This window comes from Scyliorhinus torazame, chromosome 17, assembly GCF_047496885.1.
Source record: "Scyliorhinus torazame isolate Kashiwa2021f chromosome 17, sScyTor2.1, whole genome shotgun sequence".
In the NCBI taxonomy this organism is placed as follows: domain Eukaryota; kingdom Metazoa; phylum Chordata; class Chondrichthyes; order Carcharhiniformes; family Scyliorhinidae; genus Scyliorhinus; species Scyliorhinus torazame.
The window spans coordinates 160,986,950-161,010,441 of NC_092723.1; the positions used below are offsets into that span (position 1 = coordinate 160,986,950).

The following is a 23,492-nucleotide window of genomic DNA, read 5'->3' on the forward strand; positions in this document are numbered from 1 at the left end:
ACGATGGTGCTCCTTCTCCTGACATACAAGCAGAAATTCAAGCGGGAGAATCCAGCTAAGAAGGTCGTGCAGCACTGGTCCAAGGAAACAGAAGAGCTCCTACGAGACTGCTGAGAGATAGTGGACTGGTTCATATTTAAGAACTCAAGTGACCAACTTAAATGAGTATGCCACCACCGTCACAGACTTCATCAGCAAATATGTGGACGACTGCGTGCCAAAGAAAGCAGTATGTACGTTCCCCAACCAGAAGCCATGACTCAATCGCGAGATTAACACCCTACTGAAGGACAGGTCTGAGGCATTCAAGTCAGGCGACCCTGACCTATACAAGAAATCCAGCTACGACCTCCGCAAAGCCATCCAAGATACCGAGAAAGAATATCAGACCAAGCTAGAGTCACAGACTAGCATTACAACCTTTCAGCGGTTGTGGCAACGCCTAAACAACATAACGGGCTACAAAGCGAAGCCGAGCAGTATCTCCAGCAGCAGCGCACCCCTCCCCGATGAACTCAACGTGTTCTATGCTCGGTTCAAGCAGGAAACCACCGATCCACTGTAGAGTGCCCCAGCAGCCCATAACTCACCCCTACCCACCATCACAGCTTCCGAAGTCAGATCGGCCTCCCGGAATGTGAACCCTCGGAAGGCGACGGGTCCGGAAGGGATCCCTGGTCATGCATTCAGAGCCTACACGGACCAGCTGGCAGATGTGTTCGCGGACATCTTTAACCTGTCCCTACTCCGCTCAGAGGTCCCCACCTGCTTCAAGAAGACCACCATCATGCCGTTGCCAAAGAAGAACCAGGCAACGTACCTCAATGACTACCATCCGGTGGCCCTGACTTCAGTCGTAATGAAGTGCTTCGAGAGGTTGGTCATGAAGCGCATCACCTCCATACTCCCAGAATGCCTTGATCCACTGCAATTCGCATACCGCCGCAACCGGTCCACAGCAGACGCCATCTCCCTGGCCCTACACTCATCCCTAGAGCATCTCGACAATAAGGACTCCTACAACAGACTCCTATTTATTGACTACAGCTCCGCCTTCAATACCATAATCCCAGCCAAGCTCATATCAAAGCCCCAAAACCTAGGACTTGGCTCCTCACTCTGCAACTGGATCCTCGACTTTCTGACCCACAGCCCACAATCAGGACGGATAGACAATAACACCTCCTCCACAATAGTTCTCAATACTGGAGCCCCGCAAGGCTGCGTACTTAGCCCCCTACTATACTCCCTGTACACCGACGGCTGTGTGGCAAAATATGGTTCCAACTCCATCTACAAGTTTGCTGACGATACAACCATAGTGGCCCTGATCTTGAATAACGACGAGTCAGAATACAGGAGGGAGATAAAGAACCTAGTGGAGTGGTGCAGCGACAACAATCTATCCCTCAATGCCAGCAAAACTAAAGAGCTGGTCATTGACTTCAGAAAGCAAAGTACTGTACACACCCTGGTCAGCATCAACAGGGCCGAGGAGGAGATGGTTAGCAGCTTCAAATTCCTAGGGGTACACAGCTCCAAAAATCAGTCCTGGTCCACCCACGTCGACACTTCCACCAAAAAAGCACAACAGCGCCTATACTTCCTCAGGAAACTAAGGAAATTTGGCATGTCCACATTAACTTCTACCAACTTTTACAGATGCACCATAGAAAGCATCCTATCTGGCTGCATCACAGCCTGGTATGGCAACTGGTCGGCCCAAGACCGCAAGAAACTACAGAGAGTCGTGAACACCACCCAGTCCATCACACAAACCTGCCTCCCATCCATTGACTCCATCTACAACTCTCACTGCCTGGGGAAAGCAGGCAGCCTAATTAAAGATTCCTCTCATCCAGCTTATTCACTGTTCCAACTTCTTCCATCAGGCAGGAGATATAAAAGTCTGACAACAAGTACAAACAGACTCAGAAACAGCTTCTTCCCTGCTGTTACCAGACTCCTAAACGACCCTCTTATGGACTGGCCTGATTAACACTACACCCGTGTGCTGCACCCGATGCAATGTAGTTACATTGTGTATGTTGTGTTGCCCCATTATGTATTTTCTTTTCTTTTCTTTTCATGTACTTAATGATCTGTTGAGCTGCTCGCAGAAAAATACTTTTCACTGTACCTCGGTACACGTGACAATAAACCAAATCCAAGGGAAATTAGAGATAGTATTAGATTCAAAGAAGAGGCATACAAATTAGCAAGAAAAGCAATAGATCTGAGGATTGGGAACAGTTTAACATTCAGCAAAGGCAGACCAAGGGATTGATTCAAGGGGAAAATACAATTTGAAAGTAAGCTAACGGGGAACATAAACTGACTATAAAGACTGTAAAAAGACTATAAAAAGAAAAAGATTGATAGAAACTAACATAGGCCCCTTATAATCAGAAACAGAATAGAATTCATAACAGAGAGCAAATGGCAGAGGAACCAAATTCGTACTTTGCTTCTGTCTTCACAAAGACATGAATAACGTACCAGAAGTTCTGAGAAACACAATTTTTAGTGAGGAGCTGAGGAGATTAGTAAATAAATGGTTTGGGGGAAATTAATGGGATTGAAGGTGGACAAATCACCAGGGCTGATAATCTTCATCCCAGAGTATTTAAGGAAGTGGCCCTAGTAGATCCATTGGTGGTCATTTTCCAAAATTCTTTGGACTCTGGAATGGTTCCCACAGATTAGAGGTTAGCTAATATAACCCCGCTTTCAAAAAGGGAGGAAGAGAGAAAACAGGGAATTACAGACCAGTGAGCCTAACATCGGTAGTAAGGAAGTTGCTAGAGTCCTTTATCAAGGATTTCATAGCACAGTATTTGGAAAGCAGCAGTGGCTTAATCAAACAGTCAGCATGGATTGACAAAAGGAAAACAATGCTGGTCAAATCTACTGGAATTCTTTGAAGATGTAACAGTAGAGTTGACCAGGGGGAACAATGTGGTTTATTAAGACTTTCAGAAGGTTTTCAACAAGGTCTCACATAGCCAGATATCCTTATCTGAGGAAGGATGTTCTTGCTATGGAAGGAGGGCAACAAAGGTTTACTCGACTCGATTCCTGGGATGGCAGGACTGACATATGAGGAGAGACTAAGTCAGTTAGGATTATATTCATTAGAGTTTAGAAGAGTGAAAGGGGATCTCATAGAAACTTACAAAATTCTAACCGGATCAGACAGGGTAGATTCAGAAAGAATCCCGATGGTGGGGAGTCCAGAACTAGGGGTCATAGTTTCAGGATAAGGGGTAAACCTTTTAGGACTGAGGTGTGGAGAAATTTCTTCACCCAGAGTGTTGTAAATCTGTAGAATTCACTATCACAGAAGGTAGAGGAGGCCAAATCATTATGCAATTTCTAGAAGGAATTAGATATAGCTCTTGGGAAAGGGTTCAAGGGATCTTGAGGGGGTGGGAAGAGGCAGCATCAGGGTATTGAACTTGATGATTAGCCATGAACATAATGAATGGCGGAGCAGGTTCAAAGGGCCGAATGGCCTCCTCCTGCTTCAATGGATTAAGAGGGTTCCCTGGGGAGCAGATAATTAGAGATATTGTGTTTAGTTTGTTAGGACGATGTAGTTAATGGGAGGAGCCAGGGACCTAAGCAGTCAGGTGTTGAGGTTCTTAGTTTAGTTTTAGATTGGGATGCGACCAGACAAGCAACTGCTCTCAATGCAGTGAGATTAGATCTGTATGGATAGGGGCAGCACGGTGGCGCAGTGGGAAGCACGGCTGCCTACGGTGCTGAGGACCCGGGTTCGAATCCCAGCCCTGGGTCACTGTCAGTGTGGAGTTTGCACATTCTCCCCGTGTTTGCGTGGGTTTCAACCCCACAACCCAAAAATGTGCCTGATAGGTGGATTGGCCACACTAAATTGCCCCTTAACTGGAAAAAATAATTGGGTACTCTAAATTAAAAAAAAAAAAAATCTGTATGGACAGACCAGCAGTTTCTTTCAAAACAGTTCAGTTAAAGATTTGACTGGGGACAGAGCAGAAGCAGCTGATCTCAAGACAGTGAGTTTAATACTGTATTTGTAATAAAGTTTGATTTAATATATCATATCCCTACTTGTGCGTGAAAACACTCCTGGAGCAAAGTATCCTTTCCTCAGTCTGACAAATTAAATAAACCATTGGGGTTTCTGTCCGGTATCTTAGCAACTGTTGGGGTCTGATTTGGTCTGGGATCGTAATAACACACACCAAAGATCGCACTGAAGTCAACCCAGCTATTTTGAGAGAAACGGAGAGAAAATAGGAAAGAAAGTTTGCTGGAGTGGGAGTGAAATGATAAAAGATTAGTGTCTACATTAGGATATCCAAAGGCTAGTCATTTATTCTGTTCAACATTACGATGTTTACTTTGTGCAGAATTAACAGTCCTTTCGCTTGCAGATTGTAACGTTTCTTAATTTACAGATTTCCAGCGCAGTAAATATTTTTACACACAGATTTCCTAAGTGTTGAAGATTCAGGAGTTACTTTTTTTTTAAAATATGGAACAGTGACGCAGCACCAGCAGCTCAACCAACTCTGTAAAAGGCAAGCGATCCAACCCTACTTCTTCAGATTTTTCAATTTTCAGTTAATTGCCAAAAATATATAATTACCAAAATATACAGTTACCATGTTTTCTGAATTGATAAAAGTTTATTGTTTTACTATTCCCGATAGACAGATATTTTTCATGAAAGGTGCATTGTGAACTGAAGTCAAGACTGTGTTTCACCATTGGTAATAGAAAATTGCCAACAATTTCTTATTTCACCTCCAATAAACATTATTTTACCTCAAATTCCATAATGATATAGCCGCTACGTGTGTCTTAAGCAAGTCACACTGCATCTCAATTTGTTGGTTAAGTACATACTGCATATTTATAAAAAAAAAATTTAGAGTATCCAATTATCTTTTTCCAATTAAGGAGCAATTTAGCATGGCCAATCCGCCTAACCTGGATATCTTTGGGTTGTGGGGGTGAAACCCACACAGGCATGGGGAAAATGTGCAAACTCCACACAGACAGTGACCCAGGGGCGGGATTGAACCCGGGCCCTCAGCACCGTAGGCAGCAGTGCTAACCACTGCGCCACCGTGCCGCCCTAAGTACATATTGCATATAACTGTATTCCAATGATCCTGCAGCTATAACTCTAAAGGGGTCTGGAATGGCACATTACCCATAGATTTGATAGCTGGACTTAAATCCAGCCAAAAATGCAAGAATGTTTTCTCTGTAGGCAACAGATAGGTAATATGCTTGAACAATGTCAATTCACCTAATGGATAGAAACCTGCACTATGAAACTTCCTGTAACCCGAAACTGGCATTCAGTTTAACAACCTAAATGGTCAATAATTGCAAACAGGATCAGAAAGAAGGGCTGGTCAGATGGGCAAAGCATTAGCAAATGGAATTTAACCCTCAAGTGTGAGGTAATGCATTTTGGGACTAACAAGACAAGGGAATATACAATGAATGGTAGGACGCTAGGAAATAGAGGCTCAGAGAGACCTGGTGTGCATATCCATCGATCTCTGAAGACAGCAATGCAGGTAGACAAGGCGGTTAAGATGGCACAAAGGATACTTGCCTTTATTAACCGAGGCATAGAATATAATATCAACACGTCATTGACGATGATGAACATCTTGCCAAGGTCATCCCCACACCCCCACTACTTGCCTTCAAACAACCGCGCAACCTCTAACGAACCATTGTTTGCAGCAAACTACCCAGTCTTCAGAACAGTGACCACGACACCACACAACCCTGCCAGGGCAATCTCTGCAAGACATGCCAGATCATCGACATGGATACCACTATTACACGTGAGAACACCACCCACCAGGTACGCGGTACATACTCGTGCGACTCGGCCAACGTTGTCTACCTCATACGCTGCAGGAAAGGATGTCCCGAAGCGTGGTACATTGGCGAGACCATGCAGACGCTGCGACAACGAATGAACGGACATCGCGCAACAATCACCAGGCAGGAATGTTCCCTTCCAGTCGTGGAACACTTCAGCAGTCAAGGGCATTCAGCCTCTGATCTCCGGGTAAGCGTTCTCCAAGGCGGCCTTCAGGACGCGCGACAACGCAGAATCGCCGAGCAGAAACTTATAGCCAAGTTCCGCACACGAGTGCGGCCTCAACCGGGACCTGGGATTCATGTCGCATTACATTCATCCCCCACCACCTGGCCTGCAAAATCCTACCAACTGTCCTGGCTTGATACAATTCACACCTCTTTAACCTGGGGTTACCCCATCTCTGGATCTGTAAAGATTTAATCACCTGCTAATGGTCACATTCCTAGCATTGTTTGGCATCTTTGAATTTGTCTATATATGTGTTTCTGGAACATACCTCTTCATTCACCTGAGGAAGGAGCAGCGCTCTGAAAGCTAGTGACATCGAAACAAACCTGTTGGACTTTAACCTGGTGTTGTAAGACTTCGTACCATAGAATATAAGAGCAGGGAGGTATTGATGAAGCTGGTCAGGACACAGCTGGAGTACTGGTCGTCACACTATAGGAGGTATGTGATTGCATTGGAGAGGGTGCAGAGGAAATTCACCAGGATGTTGCCTGGGATGGAGTGTTTCAGCTATCAAGAGACAGGTTAGGCTGTAGTTGTTTTTCTTGGGAAAGGCGGAGGTGAGGTGTATAAAATTATGAGGGGCGGAGATATGGTATAGGAAAACACTTTTCCTCTTAGCAGAGGAGCAATAACCAGGGGGCATTGATTTAAGGTATTAGTAGAGGAGCAATAACCAGGGGGCATAGATTTAAGTTAATGGACAGGTTTATCGGAGATGTGAAGAGAAAGAATTTCACCCAAGAGGGTGGTGGGAATCTGGAACTCTCTGCCTGAAAGGGTAGAGACAGGAACACTCACAACCTTTTAAGTATTTAGATGAGCACTTGAAATGCCATAGCATGCAAGGCTACGGACCAAGTGCTGGAAAATGGGATTAGAATTATTAGATGCTTGACGGCCGGCAAGGACACAATAGTCCGAAGGCCCTCTATCGGTGCACACAACCAAAATCCTCAACTGACGGTGGCAATCCAGGCACATTATTGGGGTACATCAGAGGAAGTTCTTCTCTGCAATGGACTGTTATTCTTGACTAATGAATGTATTGATACTTAAGGTAGAAATGCACCAATTTCTTAAGCACCTTGATGCAGTAAAACATTGGCTGTTAAATAAAAAGCAGTGGTTTCAGAAAAAAGTAAATTGCAATTAACTTTGACACTCCACGATTACTTCCTTGAATTCTTAAGCAAGAAATGCTGAGTAAAGTGGGTAAACTTAGCAATTACTGTAGCCAACAGTGCATACTAATTAACACACTGTTCGAACATGTCAGCACCTCTTCAACATCAGGGACTTGTGCTGCGTGGGGAATCTCAAATGCAGACATGCCCCAATTCCACTGCACAGTGCTTTGCAGCACCAAGCTGCCAAAACTAGTCACAACAGACAAGAATGCTTATCACAATTTTTTTTTCTCCCCCTCCCCCTCTCCCCCTCCCCTTCTCCTTGTCCCCCTCTCCCACCCTCTTTTCTCCTCCCCCCCCCTCTTTCCCCCCCCCTTTCCTCCCCCCCCTCTTCCTCTCCCCCGCTCCCTCTCTCTCCCTCTCTTCCTGTCTCCCTCTCCCCGCTTGAATGCTAATCACAATTAAGACTAATGATCAACCAGTCTGTTAGTCATGGGGTAGTTGCAGCTCAAATTGGGAAAATCACTGTGAAGACAACATTATACAAGGTATCAAAACGTAAAAATTGCTATTAATGGGTCAAGGAAAGTCAAATATATGATTCAATTATCAATAATTAATGATATGCCAAATCAATAGAGTTCTATCTATGCCCCATAGTGTGCTTTGTTGTTTGACACTTAGTTAAGATAACTATTGAATTACAAATGCTGGTGCTGACTGGAAAACAAGCTTAAACCTGACATTCCCTAACTGTTTCCCAATTCACTGGGTGACACTGCTGCCTCAGCTCCAGGGACCCGGGTTCAATCCTGGCCTGGGGTGACTGACTGTGTGGAGCTTGCACTCTCACCGTGCCTGCGTGTATTTCCTCCGAATTCCTCCCATAGTCCAAAGATTCCTCCCAGTCACCAGCAGTGTACCACAGGGATCAGTGATGGGTCCTCTGCTATTTGTGATTTTTATCAATGCCCCTCAGGGATCAGTGTTGGGCCCACAATTTACAGAGATGATTTGGAGTTGGGGACCAAGGGCAATGTGTCCAAGTTTGCACACAACACTAAGATGAGTGGTAAAGCAAAAAGTGCAGAGGATGCTGGAAGTCTGCAGAGGGATTTGGATAGGCTACGTGAATGGGCTAGGGTCTGGCAATGGAATACAATGTTGACAAATGAGAGGTTATCCATTTGGGTAGGAATAACAGCAAAAGGGATTATTTAAATGATAAAATATTAAAACATGCTGCTGTGCAGAGAGACCTGGGTGTGCTAGTGCATGAGTCGCAAAACGTTGGTTTACAGGTGCAACAGGTGATTAAGACGACAAATGGAATTTTGTCCTTCTTTGCTAGAGGGATGGAGTTTAAGACTAGGGAGGTTATGCTGCAATTGTATAAGGTGCTAGTGAGGCCACACCTGGAGTATTGTGTTCAGTTTTGGTCTCCTTACTTGAGAAAGGACGTACTGGCACTGGAGGGTGTGCAGAGGAGATTCACTAGGTTAATCCCAGAGCTGAAGGGGTTGGATTACGAGGAGAGGTTGAGTAGACTGGAACTGTACTCGTTGGAATTTAGAAGGATGAGGGGGGATCTTATAGAAACATATAAAATTATGAAGGGAATAGATAGGATAGATGCAGGTAGGTTGTTTCCACTGGCAGGTGAAAGCAGAACTAGCCTCAAAATAAGGGGAAGTAGATTTAGGACTGAGTTTAGAAGGAACTTCTTCACCCAAAGGGTTGTGAATCTATGGAATTCCTTGCCCAGTGAAGCCTTAGAGGCTCCTTCATTAAAAGTTTTTAAGATAAAGATAGATAGTTTTTTGAAGAATAAAGAGATTAAGGGTTATAGTGTTCGGGCCGGAAAGGGGAGCTGAGTCCACAAAAGATCAGCCATGATCTCATTGAATGGTGGAGCAGGCTCGAGGGGCCAGATGGCCTACTCCTGCTCCTAGTTCTTATGATGGAGTTGAAGGTTGGGTTAGTAAATTTGCTGATGACACCAAGATTGGTGGAGTAGCGGATAATGTGGAGGGCCGTTGTAGGCTGCAAAGAGATATTGATAGGATGCAGAGCTGGGCTGAAAAGTGGCAGATGGAGTTTAACCCTGATAAGTGTGAGGTGATTCATTTCGGTAGGACAAATTTGAATGCGGATTACAGGGTTAACGGCAGGGTTCTGAAGAATGTGGAGGAGCAGAGAGATCTCGGAGTTCATGTCCATAGATCTCTGAAAGTTGCCACCCAAGTGGATAGAGCCGTGAAGAAAGCCTATAGTATATTAGCATTTATTATCAGGGGGATTGAGTTTAAGAGCCGTGAGGTTATGCTGCAACTGTACAAGACCTTGGTTAGACCACATTTGGAGTAGTGTGTGCAGTTCTGGTCACCTAATATAGGAAGGATGTGGAAGCATTGGAAAGAGTGCAAAGGAGATTTACCAGGATGCTGCCTGGATTGGAGGGTAGGTCTTATGAGGAAAGGTTGAGGGAGCTAGGGCTTTTCTCATGGGAGCGAAGGAGGATGAGAGGTGACTTAATTGAGGTGTATAAGATGATGAGCAGGATAGATAGAGTGGACGTTCAGCGACTTTTTCCTCAGATGGATGTAGCTGTTACACGGGGGCATAACTATAAGGTTCATGGTGGAAGATATAGGAGGGATATCAGAGGTAGGTTCTTTACTCAGAGTAGTTGGGGCATGGAACGCACTCCCAGCTATGGTAGTGGAGTCGGACACTTTAGGAACTTTCAAGCGGTTATTGGATAGGCATGTGGAGTGCACTAGAATGATTGGGAGTAGGTTGATTTGATCTTAGTTTCAGACTAGTTCGGCACAACATTGTGGGCCTAAGGGCCTGTACTGTGCTGTACAGTTCTATGTTCTATGTGCAGGTTAGGTGGATTGGCCATGATAGAATTTCCTCAATGTCCAGAGGTGTACTGGTCAGGTGGGGTTATGGGGCTAGAACAGGGGAGTGGGCCTTGGTAGGGAGCCCTTTCAGAGAGTCAGTGCAGACTTGATGGGCCAAATGGCCCTCTTCTGCACTGTAGCAATTGTATGGATAAACTGAGTATCACTCATGACATTTGTCAACAGATATTAGCCTTGATTATAAGTCACCTTTCCTGCCCCACAATGCATATATTTCTGAGATTGTCTGGCTCTAGATTCTTCAGTCCATCACCAAGGGATGGATAAATTAAGTGGCTGTGTAGATCCAAACGTGTACAATTGCAAAAGTGGTAATATTCCAGAAGTTAAGTAAAATTGTGAGACGTTGATAAGAATGCAATATAAATACAATATTTAATTAAATGGTTCAAATATTTGCTGCAAAGTTCCCCCACTGAACACCAACAGTATTCTGCAGAATTTTCACTCAATGTACTTAAATTGGGATTACAACTGAACACGTAATCCACTGCTATCCAAGCAATTTACACTTTCAGTAATTTAAAATATTTAATTCATGGCAATGCTATGCTTGTTCAGACTTATGAGCCCAAAATTCTAACAGGACAAAATGAAACTGATTGGTTACACTGTTACAATTTGTCTCCAAAACCATGGTTGTCCAATAGAAATTGCTGACATGCCAGAGTGACAGCTTTAGCTACATTAGTAGAGGACATATTATACACCCTTACACAATATAGGGAAATTCACTTCAGGCGTGCATTTACTGGCCTCACCACAATTCAGTAACAAAGGAAGTAAACTAGTTACAACGATCAAACACTTACATACTCTGCTTTTCGTCACATCATTTTACCAAACTCATAAAAAGGTTTAAAGTTCAATCATGTGTGAACGAATACAAGAATCGATAACTCATTTTTATTTACTCATCAGAAATGCAATTACTCACATCCTTCTTCCCAATTTGTCACAACTGGCTTATCACCAACATATTAATCAACATCACTCCAAACCTCAATGGCCATGTAAAAGCTATGATACATTCTAAAAAGTTCTCACACTGAATGGTCAAACTTGGAATGGCTTTGTTAAACTAACAGCACATCCGCAGCAAACTCAAGGTGGCTTATCGTTCTTTTGATAGGTTAGAATTTTTTTAAAGTGAAATCCTTTACCTCCATAGCTCAAAGAAGTCACTTGAAATGGAAGAACAAAAGTATTAAATTGCATTGGCTTCCCATCTGCAGTACATGCACAAGTTAGGAATTACCATGCACCCTTGATATTCACAAGCAATTTTAAAATTACTGGTATTCAAAATGATTGGTATGGATTAAAATGTATCATTCTAATGTTTGCCCTATTCTTGTACATGTTTACAAACTTAAAATGACCAACCGGAGCTGGAAATGTCCATGTATTAACAAGATGTCACCTTTTGCAAGCTGAGGAACTAGGAGATCAGTCCATCAGGGACCACCACTACTGTGGCCAGTGAACATTACACTATTTACTGCTTTGGCTCCAGCACGGCAATGGTCTTAAAAGCTTCATGGTGTTTGATGGACGATCAACCATGAAAAACTTACCTGAACCTTAACCAAGGAAAGTAAATTTTAAAAATCCTTTCGAAACAGGCAGATAGGATACAACACAAAAACCAAGCAGGAAGTAAAACAGAAACACTATTTTTCCAAATTGGTGAATTCCTTGTTTTTAACCAGGCAAACTTGGGAGGCAAATTATTTTATTTTCCAGCAATGATAGGGTACAAAGTTAACTATAAACTATAAGGAAATATGTAAAACAAGCCATTTTTAAAAAGCATGCTTGGGATGTGGGCAACACTGGCAAAGCAGAAATTTATTGCTATTCTGAGTTGATCTAAACCCTTGCAAAAGTTTGGTATAACCGGGTGGTGGCTTGCTGGACCACTTCAGGGGCAGTTAAGGTCAACCACATTGGTGTACGACTAGCTCATAAATGCTGTAGGAATAAGGAATGTAGGTTTCCTTTAGTAAACCAGCCAAGTTTTAAAGACAATCCAATAACTTCTAGATCACTTCTACCAATGGGAATTATCAATTCCTCTTTGGAAACATTTTTATGCTGGGTATTTCATTATTGAATAGATAATGCAATGAAAATTTGTATTCAGATAATGAATATTTGGCATTAAAAGAACAAGATTATTGTTTTGCTGATCCATACACAATCTGATAGGAATATTAATTAATGTTTTTACATTAAAGCTTAAATATCCAGTTATTTAAATTAATGATGCAAATGACAGCCCAAATGGAAATATATAGTTGACAAATGGTCTCAATTTGAATTAAGCAATTTAGAATGGAGACATTTTTGATGAACAGTAATGTGGCACAGTCTGATCTGTTTTCCAAAGCATTTCTGGATTTTCGTGTTTAAATACAGATAAAATGCCATTAAGCCAAGGGATGAGAAATCAGCAGTGTTACATCTGACAACGGGAAAAGCTGTTGCATTTTCCAACTAAGATAGATATATTAACAAAAAGGTTGACAGGCAACCCAATAAATTAATGTATCATTGCATCTCACGAATATGCACTTTACAATTTAAATTATTGAGAAAAAAAATAAACTTAAATAAAAATGTTTCCATATAGAAATTGAAAACTTTATTTTTTCCATACGTACTGTAGGAAAAATCCACACTTCGTATCGGATAAAAATCACGACTTTTAAGGTACTATTGGTTAGTAAAATGTGTGACTTGGGTTGTCAGTGACTCATGAAACAATTCATTCAAAAAAAACCCAACCCAAGCAGCGAAAGTGCGTGAATGGAGTTGCACCTTAAAACTTGCTCAATTTCCACCTCCGGCTCGTAGAAGCAGAAAGCTCCCCCTCTTAAGGGGTGGCGAAGACTGGGGGTATCCATTGCCCCTTTTACCCAGATTCGGTGTGCCTTTGATCGCAAAAGACCCCCACACCCTCTCTGCAAAAAAGGAAACAAAGCGGAGGCACTGCTCAGGAGGGTGACACGCGCATGCGCACACATACACGTGCGCGCCTCCCCTCCCCCTCAGTGAGGAGGGGGGAGCCGGCTCCGGGGCCTACATCCCCGCGGCTGCACAATGCACCGTCGGTTGGTAGTGTCTTATATCTCGCTTATGGGAGTGGGGGGGGAGAATTACCACAGGGGCTGACCAGGCCCGTTGGCCACCGCCATTTAAAGGGAAGAGGAACAGGACGAGGGAGTAAATTGGGGGGGAAAGGAAGGGGAGCGCTAACCATAGGAGGGAGCATCGCCGGGCTGTGAGGGGGAAGCGCTCTGGGAGTCTGTGGAGTCGCCGCAAGTTACACGCGAAGCCCGAGCGGGAGCCATAGCTAACCCCCATCCCCCCGAGCCCCGGTACATACCCCGAGTGTTTCCATCACGACGACGGCACGCGCGGCGATAAACCCCCCCCTCCCCCCCCCTAACGATTACGACACGGAGCGAGCTCACAATCAGCACATCCGGGCACTACGACCCGCCCCACAACGCACCGCGGGGAGGTGGCAGAGGGCGGGGTCCGCCGGCGGCAGCGCCGCCACCATTCGGAGGCGAATACTGCAAGTTCACAGAGGGAAGGAAACCCTATATTTGGTCTTAAGTAGGTAGTGCTTGTTGTGTTTGGTCCTTTGTACTTCACGAAGGAACTCATCAAACACTTTGACTTGTCCAAACCAGAATCTTTTATTGAGTCATGTGTGGTATGATAGAGAACATGTTATCATGGAGTCTGCAAACTACTCCTCTGGAACTTGCCCCTAGCACTGACCATTAACATATACACCTTAGTACCCTCTCAATCTTCTCCAGATGGCCGGATGTGTCTCCCTTTATATCACCGCATGGTGTGTCTGTACCGCCACCTGCTGGTTAGAGGTCGCACATCATCCAACTGTGAGATAGCCCATAGGTGGCACGGTAGCACAGTGGTTAGCACTGTTGCTTCACAGCATCAGGGTCCAGGTTCGATTCACGGCTTGGGTCATTATCTGTGCGGAGTCTGCACGTTCTCCCTGTGTCTGGGTTTTCTGCGGGTACTCCGGTTTCCTCCCACAAGTCCCGAAAGACGTGCTGTTAGGACATTCTGAATTCCCCTTCCGTGTACCCGAACAGGAGCCGGAATGTGGCGACTAGGGGATTTTCACAGTAACTTAATTGCAGTGTTAATGTAAGCCTATTTGTGACACTAATAAAGATTATTATTAGCTGCTTCAACTGGGTTGTTTCAATCTCTTCCTTGTCTTCAAATGAGACTGCTCTGCTTTAAAATATTATTACTCTTTTTAAAAACTATCCTACTGGGAAAGAAAACTGCCTTTACTTGTGGTCTTAAAAAAAACAAGAGTTGCCAGATTAGATTTCAACTCTTCTCTCCAAAAGCTTGTTTCAAAAATCTCTCCAAATCTCTTTGCTCAACCCAGCAATGACATCATCTCCCCAAGCTGAAAACAAATTAACTCTCCAGCGACTGAATGCATATTTAACTCCCCAGGGACTGTCCCAGTCAAACCACAGTGCATTAGCCCATACTGAAAAATACATTCCTCTGTCAATTTCACCTTCTGTGATGCCCTGTAAAACAGAATTTTTTTTTAAATGACCATTGCAAACACACTCTAACCCCAGGCTTTTAATTCTTAAATTGCCCAATACTTAGAATCCAATATTCCTAAAATCTTCCAGTCGTCACTCTGTGCCTTCGGTGGGACCTGAAGAACCTCTGTGGCCTCCTACCCTCAATCCTGCAAACACCAATATGGAAAAAATAAGAATACTGCGCTGTTTTTTTCCCTTCTGGGGTAAAAAAGAGGCTCAGGGGGTAGCTTCTTACATAATGTCCAGTGCCCAGATTGCTGCCTTGCTGATTGGTTAAGATATCTATAGATGAAGGCACACAAGTTGTCCAGAGGAATTCCTTCCAGGAGACAGTGAAACTTGGCATACTTATCTGTGTTTAATTGTTTTGGAACTGCTGACAACCACTGCAAGGTCTTCATGCAGAATTGGGAACACAGTCAAACAAATTCTCTCAGACATGATTATACAGTCATCCCGATCAATGAAACATCTCCAGGAATTAATTCTACTACCAGAGCCATACATTCCTGAAGATCTGAAGGTCTTCAACTCTTGAGCCAATGTGGACAGTGGCAAAAAAAGGTGTTATGACACAAAAGGGCTCTACATATATTCTTTGTTTTAGTAGCTGTGGCAATAATTGTGGGTTTTGATGACACTGGGAAATAGGCCTGAAATGTATAGAGCTACTGGAATTTGACAGTGTAATGTTAATTTGTCATCTGTGTGAGGCGGAAGCCTGGAGTGTTTGCAGAACTGTAAAACAGAAATCGGAGGTTTAACACAACTAGGAGTGCAAGGCTTTACTTACGGTGTGTTCCTAATCTCTCGCAGACCTGAGGACCAGGCCGTGACATGGGCTAGCCACATTGCATTTGGTAATCCACAACCTAGCATTGGCTATTAAGAAATCTATAAGTGTTAAATCCATCAGTCCTCTCGAGTGAATAAAGATCTCATTAGACTATTTTGAAGAAGAGCAGGGGCGAATTCTCCCTGGTGTCCTGGTCAATATTTGTTAGTCAACCAAAATCACAAGGGCAGATCTTTTTAATATTATTTCACAAGATGTGGGCGTCGCTGGCTAGGCCATCATTTATTGCCCATCCCTAATTCCCCTTGAGGTGGTGGTGAGCTGCCTTCTTGAAACACTGCAGCCCATGTGGTGTAGGGACGGCCACGGTGCTGTTAGGGAAGGAGTTCAGGTGTTTTGATCCAGCCACAGCGAAGGCCCTTATCACGGTGTTGTTTGTGGGAGCTTGTTGTGTCGAAATTAGCTGCTGCATTTCCTACATTGCAACAGTGACTATACTTCAAAAGTATTCGATGGGCTATAAAGTGCTTTGGGACACCCTGCAGATGTAAAAGTTGCTGTTTGGAATGGCATAATTCTCTGAGCACAGCTCTTCTGTCTCTTGCTAGTAATTCTCTCTCTACTCCGTGAGCCGTAACTCTATCTTGTGAGCTGTAGTTCCGGTTCTGCAACCATCCACCAGTGGCCTCGCTGCACCGTGGATGTGCTGCCCGGGCCTCTGCCGCCCTGATGCAGAGCGGAGGGAACATAACTCGCCGCTCCCGCGACTTGGGCTACGGCGTCTTCACCCCGCCGAGCTCCAGCGTCGATTTGCAGCAACCCCCGGCCAAGCTGACCTTCAGCTTCCCGCAGGAAGCTCCAGCTACTTTCGATGGTAAGTGCCGGCTCATCTAGCGCCGGCTTCTGATGCCGGATCTGGGCTCGAATTCAACCCCCACCACCCCCCAAATCTGCGGACAGCCCCCCTGAGGCCATCTGTGTAGCAGAGTAACGCACTGCATTCCCAGAACGATACAGAGTAACGCACTGCATTCCCAGAACGATAGTGTAACAGGAGGCCATTCGGCCCACATTACTGTGCCAGCTCTTGGAAAGCTATGGTAAACTATTCTAACACACTGGTTCAGATTTGACTGGAATATTGGGTGGGGTTTTTCCTCGCCTCCCGCCATTGGACGGCAGTGGGATCTTCTGGTCCCGCTGTTGTCAACGGGGTTCCCCGTTGAATGCACCCCTCGCCGTCGGGGAACCCGCAGCAAGGGTGTGCCTTCGGTGGGACCTGAAGATCCCGCTGCCGTGAAAGGCTGGCAAATTCCGGCCATTGTGTCCAATTCTGTTCATCACACTTTAGGAAGGATGTGAAAGTATTAGAGAGGATGCAGAGAAGGTTCACAGCAGTGGTTCCAGGTTGAGGGACTTCGGTTACGTGGATAGGTTGGAGAAACTGGGACTGTGCTCCTTATATAATAGAGGGTTGAGAGGAAATTTGATGCAAGTATTCAAAATCGTGAGGGGGTGGGGACAGAGTAGAGAAGGAGAAGCAATTCCCATTGGTGGAAGGGTCGAGAATAAGAGCGCAACGATATAAGGTGATTGGCAAAAGAACCAATGTCAACATGAGGATAACCTTGATTAGGGTCTAGAATTCACAGCTGAGGCAGATGGAATTATGACTTTGAAAAGGGAATTGGACAAGAAGCTAAAGGGAAAGATACAAAACGATCAGGGGGTTAGATAGGGTGGACAGTGAGAGCCTTCTCCCGCGGATGGAAATGGCTAGCACGAGGGGACATAGCTTTAAACTGAGGGGTAATAGATATAGGTCAGAGGTAGGTTCTTTACGCAAAGAGTGGTGAGGCCGTGGAATGCCCTACCTGCAACAGTAGTGAACTCGCCAACATTGAGGGCATTTAAAAGTTTATTGGATAAGCATATGGATGATAATGGCATAGTGTAGGTTAGATGGCTTTTGTTTCGGTGCAACATCGTGGGCCGAAGGGCCTGTACTGTGCTGTATCGTTCTATGTGCAGGGTTATGAGTAAAGGGTGGGGGAATGGTATTAACTAAAGTGCTCTAGCAAAAAACAGGCATGGACTGGATTGGCTGAATGGCCTGCATCTGTGCAGCAACCATTCTGTGATTCTGAGTTATCCAAAGTGTCTCACTTCTCCCCAACCCCCCCCCCCCCCCCCCCAACACTTTCCTGTCACAAACCTCGCTGATGGTCTCTGTGAGGGTATCCCGACTTGAAACACAGGTTCAAGGGGGTGCTTAATTTTGTTTCTGAATGGTGTGCGGAGTCAGGTGAAACCCAGTGAGAATAACCAGCTCGGTCATTACGTAACAATTATTAAAGACTAGTTATTAAATTAAAGGCAAGTACACGCAAACAGGATTACAATTCTCTAGGAAAATTAAGTATATGAACCACTAAAAACACACACACAGTTTATGTAGAAAGTACCCTAGTTCCAAATAGAGCTAAGTTCTCTGAACTCCTGAAGACTTCCCTTTCCTCAAACCAAATTAAATAAATCTATTAGTCAAATCCAGTTTATAGTTAGCACACAATACAGGGCTGATAATCAAGTCTGGGAAACTTCTTTTCCTGGTCTAGCAAAAATATTTAAACTGCCTTTACAAAGGTTCTGCATGACCTTGGCTCGAAGACTTAGATGTAAAACTGACCTCCGGCAGAACAATACAGCATAGGAACAGGCCCTTGGGCTCTCCAAGCCTGTACCGGTCATGATACCACCCTTGGCAAAATCCTCAGCACATCCTTGTGCCGTATCCCTCTATACCCATCCTATCCATGTATTTGTCGAGATGCCTTTTGAACGTCGTTAATGTATCTGCTTCCACAATCTCCCCAGGCAACGCGTTCCAGACGCCACACTCTGTGTAAAAAAAAAAAAAAAAAAAAAAAAACCTGTCTCACACATCTCCTCTAAACTTTGCCCCACGTACCTTAAACCTATTCCCCCTGGTGACTGACCCCTCCACCCTGGGAAAGAGTGCCTGCCCATCCACTCTGTCCATGCCCCTCATCATCTTGTTGACCCCAGTCAGGTCACCCCTCAATCTCCGACTTTCTAATGAAAACAGTCCGAGTCTATTCAGCCTCTCCGCATAGCTAACACCCTCCAGACCAGGCAACATCCTGGTAAACCTCCTCTGCACCCTCTCCAAAGCCTCCACATCCTTCTGGTAGTGAGGCAACCAGAATTGTGCACAATATTCCAAGTGCAGCCTTACCAACGTTCTATACAACTGTAGCATGATGTGCCAGTTTTTATATTCGATGCCCCATCCAATGAAGGCAAGCATCCTGTATGCTTTCTTGACTACCTTGTTGTCACTTTCAAATATCTGTGGACCTGCACTCCCAGATTTCTCTGACTTTCTATATTCCTAAGAACTTTGCCATTTACGGTATATTTCCCCTCTATGTTAGACCTACCAAAAGCATTACCTCACATTTGTCTGGATTAAACTTAATTTGCCATTTCTCTGCCCAAATCTCCAACCTATCTATGTCCTGTTGTACCCTCTGACAAGCCTTAGCACTATCTGCCACTCCACCAACCTTGGTGTCATCCGCAAACTTACTAATCAGACCAGCTACATTTTCCTCCAAATCGCTTATGTATACTACAAACAACAAAGGCCCCAGCACAGATTCTTGTGGAACACCACTAGTCACAACCTTCCATTCAGAAAAACACCCTTCTACTGCTACCCTTTGCCTTCTATGACCAAGCCAGTTCTGTATCCATCTTACCTCCTCACCTCTGATCCTGTGTGACTCAACTTTTGTACCAGTCTGCCATGCAAATTGGTCTTTTAGCCTGTTGGATGTAAACTGGCCTGTCTCCTTCTGAGGGTGCTGGTGATTATACCATGTTTCCCCTTTTATTCTAAATTCTGTGTATTTGGCTGTCTGCCTCTCTCAAATTCCTACTGATCTCTCAGTTGTCTAGGTAAGTTATTTCTACTAATAGGACAATTTATACCTGATTCTGTCTTGATGCCTACTAATCTTGGTACTGGGAAAGTCGCATCTCATCATGCTTTTTGAATGCTGGCTACTTCTGCCATGAGGTTTGATTCCCGCTTGGGGTCACCGTCTGTGTGGAGTCTGCAAGTTCTCCCAGTGTCTGCGTGGGTTTCCTCCGGGTGCTCTGGTTTCCTCCCACAATTCCCGAAAGATGTGCTGTTAGGTAATTTGGACATTCTGAATTCTCCCTCTGTGTACCCGAACAGGCGCTGGAATGTGACGACTATGGGCTTTTCACGTAACTTCATTGCAGTGTTAATGTAAGCCTACTTGTGACAATAAAGATTATTGAAGATTAAAGAGCTGCTTAGAAAAAAGAGCTTGCATTTCTGTAATACTTATCATGAATTCAGGATATCCTAAACTGCTTTACCACTGTGATGAATGAAGGAGTTTCAGACAAGTTATTTGGTGCAGTGGGTTAGCCCTGCTGCCTCACAGCGCCGAGGTCCCAGGTTCGATCCCGGCCCTGGGTCACTGTCCATGTGGAGTTTGCACATTCTTTCCGTGTCCTCGTTGGTTTCGCCCCCCCAATGTGCAGGCTAGGTGGATTGAACATGCTAAATTGCCTCTTAATTGGAAAAAAAAATGAATTGGGGACACTAAATTTATTTTTAAAAAAGAAGTTATTTGGTGCAGTAAGGGTTAAAAGCCTGGGTCACAGTGTGTATCTGACTGCTACAGTAATCGTTTTTTAAAATCCTGGTTTGGAAAGCAGCTAGACTTTGTGGCTGCAACATGGATAATTGAAACATCGTAAAAGTAAGATCATAATTATTTCCAGCCATGGATATTGTTTACCAGAAGTTGGGCAAATTTTGTTTATATAAAGAAAGTTCCCTGGGGAGTCAATAATTAGAGCTAGGGGCTGAAGCGGTCAGGTGTTGAGTTTCAGTTCAGTTAAACGTTTGACCAGCAGTTGTCTCAAAGCAGGATAGTTAAAAGGATTTTGCCTGTGGATAGTTTCTGAAAGGGCTGGCAGGTTAAACCATAGTTGGCTCAGGCAAGAATCTGTAAACTAGTTCCTGAAGGATCTCTCTTCTCAAAGTGGATCCTTCAAGCCATCTCTTTAACTGGGTTAGCTAACTGTGTATAAAAGTGAATTTTGACCTGAGATGGGTTTTGCTTGAGTGGGGATAAAATATAGCAGTTAGGATTTAGTGTTTGATTGTTAAGCACTGTTTAACTGATAATTGTAACCTATTTTCTTTGTGATGTTAAAATTAGTAATACTGTGTTAGTAGTAAAGTTTGTTTTAATATACCACACCCCCTTTTTGTGCGTGGAATCACTCCTGGAACTAAGTATCCTTTCATCACAGACTTACAAATGAAATAAAATATTGGGGTTTCTGCCCGGTATCTTGGCAAATGCTGAGGTTTGTTCCGGGATTGTAATACCACCAATGAAGTACCTTTTTTCTTGAAGTGTAGTTACTGTTGTAACCATGGTAGCCAATTTGCATACAGCTCTTGTATAATCTGGTATATAATTTCCAAACCTTATTTTTAAAAATTCTATTTTCATCATATTTTTCCTCCTTTCCTACAATTGCAGAATCCGATTTGATGCAGGAGTGTGGTTTGGATTGTAACCGAACAATCCCAACGTTGATGGATTTCACAGTTGCCATTCCTAACCAGCTATTGTTAGTCTCACTCCTGGAACATCTCTGCCTCGTCTATGAGCGAAATCCTCAGCGCTCCATGAGCCTGTTTAAGTGTAAGACACAACGAGCATTGGACAGTTGCATAATTTGGTTGGAGGACAGGGTTGAAAAGAAAGCGGTGCGGAAGAAGATGGTTTAAAGAGCCTGTAGGTTGCGGTAGAAAGAGAAGATTGAAGAAGCTAAGCTCCCACAGCACTGCCATTGAGTTAGCATAAGGGGTAGACTCACAGGGTGATGTAATAAATGTAGTCAAGTTACAGGGAAGAAGAATCAACGTTAATTAATGTAAAGCAGTTCTGAAAACTATTTTGTACTGGGGGTTGTTAAATGAAACCATAGGCATTGTAATTTAAATCTTGGAGACCTCTAGCCGCACAATCCTGTAGTGTCACTGTGCTCCTTCAGCTCTTCCACACATTCCAGCCAAATGGTCTGTTTCTATATAGTGAAATTCAATGTAATTTCAGAGAAGTGAAGTATTTTATTTTAGAAAAGTTTTTATACCCAGAATTGATATTTATCTTGATCATCCAAAACCCTCCTGTTTGTATTCTACCTCCCAAGCCCCATTCGCCCATCGCCCCTGTGCTTGCTGATCTACATTTGATTTCAGTCTGGAAATGCCTTTATTTTGAAATTCTGACTTGTGTGTGCAGATTCTTCTCCAGCCTTTCCCCACCCTATCTCTGTAACCGCCTTGTTTGTCAGCCATGGCCCAGGTGATAACACCCCCGCCTCTGAATCTCAAGGTACTGGGTTCAAGCCCCACCCCAGGGCTTGAGCATACAAAAATCACTTTGATACAGTACCGAGAGATTGCTGCAATGTTGGCGGTGCCGTGTTTAGAATGAGACATTATAAACGTTATATAACAAAATCACAAAAAGCAGATTGACCATGATCACATTGCTCTCAGCTTGGAGTTTGCTGACCACATATTGGCTGCTGCATTTCCTACATTACAACACTTCAAAAAGTACCTCATTGTTTGTGAAGCACTTGGAGACATCCATCCAGTGGTTGTGAAGTGTGCAATAAAATTGTACGCCTTTATTTTTCTACCCAGGTATCTTTCTTCTAAGATCTCCGTGCTCCTCTAATTCTGGAGTCATCAGTATCCCCAGTTCTGATTGTCCTCTATTGGCGGCTGTACCTTCAGCTGCCCGGGTCGTAAGCTCTGTAATTTCCTTCCCAAAGCTCATTGCCTCTCTCTCCTCCGTTAAGACACTCCTTAAAACCTACCTTTTTGACCAAGCTTTTGGTTATTTGCCTTACAATCCCCAATATGGAGATGTGTCGTATTTGTCTGATAACACTCCATCTTGGGCTGTCTAACTCCATGAAAAGCACAAATTGTTGTTGTCGATTTCTGTTGGCATTATACAGGAAGTTTGGAGGTGAATATGACCGTGTGTTGAACACGATCAGTCAATACTGCCATCAAAACCATCTTCCTTTGAGTCAGTTTGGCACAATCGGTAGCACTCTCACCCCTGAGTCGTGTGGTCAGTCCCACACCAGGGAGTTGAGTACATTCATCTCGGCTGATAACTGCCGGTGCTGCACTGAGGAAGCGATACACTGCTGGAGGCACTGAGTTTTGGATGAGATGTCGGTCCTGTCAGCTAGGAATAAAGATTCCATGGCACTATTCGAAGAAGTGTTAGGTGGTTATTCCCAGAATCCTGGCCAATATTTATTCCTCAATTAACAACGCTAAATAAAACATGATTATCTGGTAATTTTCACATCTGTTTGCGGGAATTTGCGGTGCATAAATTGGTTGCCACTTTCCCTACATCAGAACAGTGACTACACTCCACAGGTATGCCACTGGCTTGGGTGGCAGGGTGGGGGCAGTGGTTAGCACTGCGGCCTCACGCCGCCGAGGACCTGGGTTCAATCCCGGCCCCGGGTCTCTGTTGTGTGGAATTTGCACATTCTCCCCGTGTCTGCATGGGTCTCACCCTCACAACCCAAAGATCTGCGGAGGAGGTAGATTGGCCATGCTAAATTGGCCCTTAATTGGGGGGAAAAAAATTGGGTACTCTAAATTTATTTTTAAAAAAGGTATGCCACTGGCTGTAAAGGCTGCTCGATAGATTCTTATAAGCAAGGGGGTTATCAGGGGTAGGCAGGAATGTGGGGTTGAGGTTA

At 44.2% G+C, this 23,492-nt stretch overlaps 2 protein-coding genes across 9 annotated transcripts in view; one reads left to right on the top strand and one right to left on the bottom strand.

Moving 5' to 3' along the window:
- Nucleotides 1-15,949, bottom strand: part of usp42 (ubiquitin specific peptidase 42) — a 147,133-nt gene extending 131,184 nt beyond the window's left edge. For 2 of the 7 annotated variants that reach the window (XM_072481513.1, XM_072481508.1), the window contains exon 1: nucleotides 13,011-13,229. The gene's annotated coding sequence lies outside the window, so the exon portion shown is untranslated. Of the gene's footprint in view, nucleotides 1-13,010; nucleotides 13,231-13,578; nucleotides 13,681-15,602 lie in introns of those variants that run through there. The other 5 variants (XM_072481510.1, XM_072481509.1, XM_072481512.1 and 2 more) reach the window with 5 other exon arrangements.
- Nucleotides 15,950-16,078: 129 nt separating this feature from the next.
- Nucleotides 16,079-23,492, top strand: part of eif2ak1 (eukaryotic translation initiation factor 2-alpha kinase 1) — a 55,042-nt gene continuing 47,628 nt past the window's right edge. For both annotated transcript variants that reach the window (XM_072481520.1, XM_072481521.1), the window contains exons 1-2: nucleotides 16,079-16,479; nucleotides 21,224-21,388. In XM_072481520.1, coding sequence (XP_072337621.1) covers nucleotides 16,335-16,479; nucleotides 21,224-21,388 — 310 coding nt within the window. In that variant the 5' untranslated portion in view covers nucleotides 16,079-16,334. The remainder of the gene's footprint in view (nucleotides 16,480-21,223; nucleotides 21,389-23,492) is intronic.